At 34.7% G+C, this 4,987-nt stretch overlaps 1 protein-coding gene across 1 annotated transcript; it reads left to right on the top strand.

The window, feature by feature from the left end:
- Positions 1-1,576: 1,576 nt before the first annotated feature.
- Positions 1,577-4,559, top strand: LOC145629367 (protein LHCP TRANSLOCATION DEFECT-like). Its single transcript, XM_081681950.1, has 2 exons — positions 1,577-1,913; positions 4,091-4,559. The coding sequence occupies exons 1-2, from the start codon at positions 1,650-1,652 to the stop codon at positions 4,343-4,345; spliced, it is 519 nt and encodes a 172-aa protein (XP_081538076.1). The 5' UTR covers positions 1,577-1,649; the 3' UTR covers positions 4,346-4,559.
- Positions 4,560-4,987: the final 428 nt, after the last annotated feature.

The raw sequence follows: 4,987 nt of genomic DNA, 5'->3' as shown, positions 1-4,987 counted from the left end.
CATTCTAAGAATTGAAGCCGTTGATCAGTTAGACGTCGTGGGGGGTAAGAAGGGATCTTGCCAGATATTCGTACAAACAACTGATTGGCAGCCTTGAGGAAATAGGTTGGAGGTAGCACCAAATTTTATTGGAAAGCAAGATAAATAATTGGGGATGAAGATTATAGATGTCAAAACAATTGCTTTTTTTTATAGTATTCTGATTGATGATTTAACCAATATTGTGATCCAGATACTGTTTGACAGGATGTTTATAGAAGTCCAATGATCCCTGAATCATTTCCTATCCTTATTGACTGTCTAATGACTAATGGTCATGCCGTTGGTTGGGATCGTTTTCAGGAACTGAAATTGCAGGACCTTATGATCACTGGCTTGGGAGATCTGGGAATCGAGATGCACTCACTCTATAAGGTGAGCTGCAGAGAAGGTTTCCCTTGATCTCATGACTTATATAGTTGTATTCCTGCAAATTTTTGCTGCCTACTGGCCATACTATCGGGTGATCCTGAATTCTGACAGTAAAATCTTTGTTCTGCTTCCTAATCTGTCTCAACTCTCTGAATCTCTGGACGGATTTCTCTCCTTCAATACTAAATCACCCGTGATGTAATTTTGTTATAATTTCAGAGCTGCATCTGATCTAAGGCTTTTATTCTGCTCAGATAAATACTCTCTATGACCTGTGTTTACTCAATTTTTAGGGAGAAACTAGCGAGTCTTAAAAAAACTCAAGAACAACTTGTGTTTAACTCTAGCTCTGCTGTAGCTAGAGTGGAGCTCCATCTAAGATTTCCAAGTCTATGATGCTCAAACTCGAGTATATGAATACAGTCGAGCTTAACTGCTCAGGATTCAGGCTTGGGGTAATTTTAAGTACGAGTTTATTTTAATTATTGCCCCAGTTAATCTCTGAGATTAACATTCCAAGTTAATCTCTTCTTACAACTTTATGCATATATTTTCGTGCCACTTTATAATTTCACCTTTATTATTTAAAAAATAAAAGTAAAACAATATACTGTGAGAGGAGATAAACTTTTCATGTCAATCTCAGAGATTAACTTGAATTCTCCCATATTAATACTACCTCCGATTTTTATTAGTTGCAACTTTGGGATATTATTTGTGTGAGATAAAAAATTCCAAAGTTGCAACTAAAAAAAAATCGAAGGTAGTAATACTCATACTTGTATCAAATGATTAATGAAAACATATCACCTGACACTTTAAACCCATTAAACAGGGTCGTGATATAGTAAAATTTGTCGTATCCCAAAAAAAATAGTAAAATTTGTAATACAAGGCTAAAAATGTGTTGAAAAAATAAGCTTTATGATTAAAATTTGAGACCATTCTAAATTAGTTAGTAGTGTCAATTTTTCAATTAAATAAAAAGGTATATTTGTTTCAAATTATTTGCTATAATTATACATTTTTTATTTACACTTCATACAAACTCGATATAAACTCGATATAAGTAATTTAAAACAGAGGTAGTAAAAAGATCGATGACAGAGGTCGTTTGGTCCCTGGTCTCAAATTATCCACACATATATAAATTGTGGCCAGATTTTAGAGAGAGAAAGGATAATAACATTTTTGATACACTCACATTTTCTCTCTCCTCTATTTCTCCACACTTAACCATGGCTTCAATCTCATGTTCTATCCAATTTGCAATCAATTCAAAACCTTCAACTTCTCATTCATCAACCTCTCGTTTGTTGAACTTGCGAAATGGGTTTCTGGGTATGCCCAGAAACGTAAGTGGGCCCAAATTCAAGCCCACTACGAAGCTGGGACCCACTAACGGTGGCAGAACTAAGTGTTGGTTCAAGTTTAATGCTGAAAATGCTGGCATTTATGGTAGCCAATCTCGTGATGATTTTGATAGAGATGATGTTGAACAAGTAAGTTTTTTTAAGACTTTTGTTAATTTTATTATAATTCTCTGTTAATTTTTGAATTACTTGTTCTGCTTCTATATAAATTTATGTTCCAAGAATAAAAAAAGTGTATTATGTTTTGTGCATTGGTGAATTTCTATTTGAGTATACATGTTTTTAGATTAGTAGTTTTGTGCATATGTCAATGTATAATTGGTACTTCAGTCTGAATATAGTTTTGCAGCGTAATTTGAACTAGTAACGTGATGATTAAAGACCTGTTTAGCTTAATTTCAGTTCAGTTCAGCTCCAATCAGTTCAATTCAATTCAGCTCAGTTCAGTAAATGTAAACATGTCTAAATTCCGACGAAGTTTAGTTGTTTGATCCTACTCATCCTAGTAGTTGGCTGCATATGTCAATGGTATAGGTAACTTTAATAATAATAATCTAATGTCCGGAGACAAAAATAATGTTTAGTTGATCCCGAGGGTTACTTCATGTCATCATGACAATGTCATAGGCTACATTATTTGATCTTTAATAAACTTAGCTTGGGTGCCTAGTTAAGTGCACTAATTGGTAGGTTTTCAAAAAAAAAAAGGAAAATTTGCAAATTGCAGCTATTTAAATTTTTTTTTTTGCAAATTGCAGTCCAAAAATTCATATAAATTGTACTCCCTCCGTTTCATAATGATGTTCCTGTTTCGCAAATCGATGCAAAATTTTACCCATCTTTGACCACAAATATCTTTAATCTCACACTAACAAAAATTATAAAAGTTAGATATTAATAATCTACTCACCAAGACGAATCAAACTAGATCCCACATGACTATATTTGCTCTTATAGATTAAGAGAAATTTAGAAGATTCTCTCTTTCTTAAAAAAGTCAAAGATTCAAAACAGGAACATCATTGTGGAACGGAGGGAGTAAATTGCAGCCCGATTCAACTTTTTCATCAGTTTACAAGTTGAAAAATCTTTGATTAATGTTTTAGTAGCCATTTTAGTTCTTAGGGGTCCGAATTGAGCTCGGAATTAGCAAAAAAATAACGCAAGTATCTCGTTTTGTGTAACAAAAGTGTATCGATTTGTGGGAAACTGTAAATATGAGACACTTACGTTATTTTTTTGCTAATTCCGAGCTCAATTCGGGCTCCTAAGGGCTAAAATGACCCCTGAAACCTTAACCGAAGATTTTTCAACATGTAAACCGATAAAAAAAATCAGGCTGCAATTTACAATTTATACGAACTTTTGGGCTGCAATTTGTAAAAAAAAATTTAAATGGCTGCAATTTGCAAATTTTCCAAAAAAAAAAGTGCACTAATTGCACACTATCACAATTGTTACCAAAATGTATGTCTCACATTTTGATTTTTATTAGCGATTTACTGAGTAAACACTTTGCTAAAACAAATACTCCGTAGTCCGTAGTAGCCTTTTCATTGATCATCAGTTCTGTCTTTTAGAGTTCATTGTCCCTTAAACCCAATCCAGTTACATGGGGACCTAGCTTTGTAAGAAGGGAGTGGTATATTTTAAAGAGGTGCTAAAAAATGGATGAATTGCTAGCCAACTAGGTACTGCAGCGAAACCGGTAAACAAGAGCAAACTTATCATATGCTGTAGTCTGTAGAAACTGGGAGGAAGGTCAAGACATAAAAGGTTAAGAAGACTCATTAGAACAACAGATAGCAAAAGTAAGAGAAACAAGAAAATAGAAAATATGGTGGCTTTTCACCAACATCTTTAGGATAGAATCATAGTCTCTTAGTCACAAGGACTAATCCTGGAAAAAATGTGTCATCCTGTGGAATATCAATTTGGAATTGTTAGGGTGTAAACAAATCGTGCCTACAGTTCGTTTCTGTAGTCTATATTTCAGATGCAGCTATGTTTTTGTGATTTTCTATTTGCAGGATGAGTGTTTGTCACAAGGATTTGGTTCTGGAAAAAATGTGCTCATCGTGTGGAATATCAATTTGGAATTGTTAGATTGTAGCAAATCGCGCCTATAGTTGGTTTCCGTGGACTAAATTTCAGATGCAACCAGTGCAGATTGATGTTTTTGCTAGCTATGTTTTTTGTGATTCTCAATTTGCAGGATGATCTGCAATGCTTTTGTATTATGTATACATATAATAGAGCTTATCTTTATAATGTTTGTTTCATTGCATTGTCCGTTTCTCTTGCAGTACTTTAACTACATGGGAATGCTTGCTGTGGAGGGTACATATGATAAGATGGAAGCACTTCTGAACCAGAACATCCACCCTGTAGATATCCTACTGTTGATGGCTGCCTCGGAGGGTGACCAACCAAAAATTGAAGAACTATTGAAAGCTGGAGCAAACTACGACGTAAAGGATGCTGATGGAAGAACTGCCCTCGATAGAGCTAGTGATGAGATCAGAGATTTCATACTCAATTTCAAAGCACAAAAGGCATAACATAGCAGTAGGCCTAGTAGCAGTGTTTGAGCCCTGCCTTTTCTTACCATCTTCTGTTTAGATGATTGAGATTGTGGTACCAACACGATGATACCACCTTCCTTTTTGTGTGAGAGAGTTTAGGAAGAATTTTTGCTACTTTGTGTAAAATCTCAGGTCGAATTGCTGTATAAACATGGCTATATCGATATTTAGATGTTTATTTACTTGCTCAGTTGCTCCCTGTGTTCCTTATTATCAGACTGCTTAGAAAGTCATGCATTGAACTGTTGTCAATTTAATTTACCATTGCAATATAAATGTCTGTTTCAGTACCCATGTAATATACAACTTCTTAATCTATGCTTAACCTAAATTACAGAGGAGGGTGCTAACCATAAAAGTAATCATCACATGTTTTCTATTCCCTAAGACATCAGTCACATTGTAGAATTGTTTTACAGCATTGGACTGAACCTGCTTGTATTATCGCTTTTTAGTCCTCCTGTGTTTCACAGCTTCATTACTACAGTAATTGAGATTGGTGGATAGAACAGTTGGTTAGCTCTCCAACTTGTAAGCAAAAGCGTAGTCAAATCTCACCAAACTCATTTTACGAGTGATTCTTCCTTTGATAGATGTGTCTTCCTTGCTGTATAAAGT

This window comes from Chenopodium album, chromosome 4, assembly GCF_948465745.1.
Source record: "Chenopodium album chromosome 4, dcCheAlbu1.1, whole genome shotgun sequence".
Classification (NCBI taxonomy): domain Eukaryota; kingdom Viridiplantae; phylum Streptophyta; class Magnoliopsida; order Caryophyllales; family Amaranthaceae; genus Chenopodium; species Chenopodium album.
Note: the sequence above shows the minus strand (reverse complement) of the source record. Positions and strands in the feature narration are given on the sequence as shown.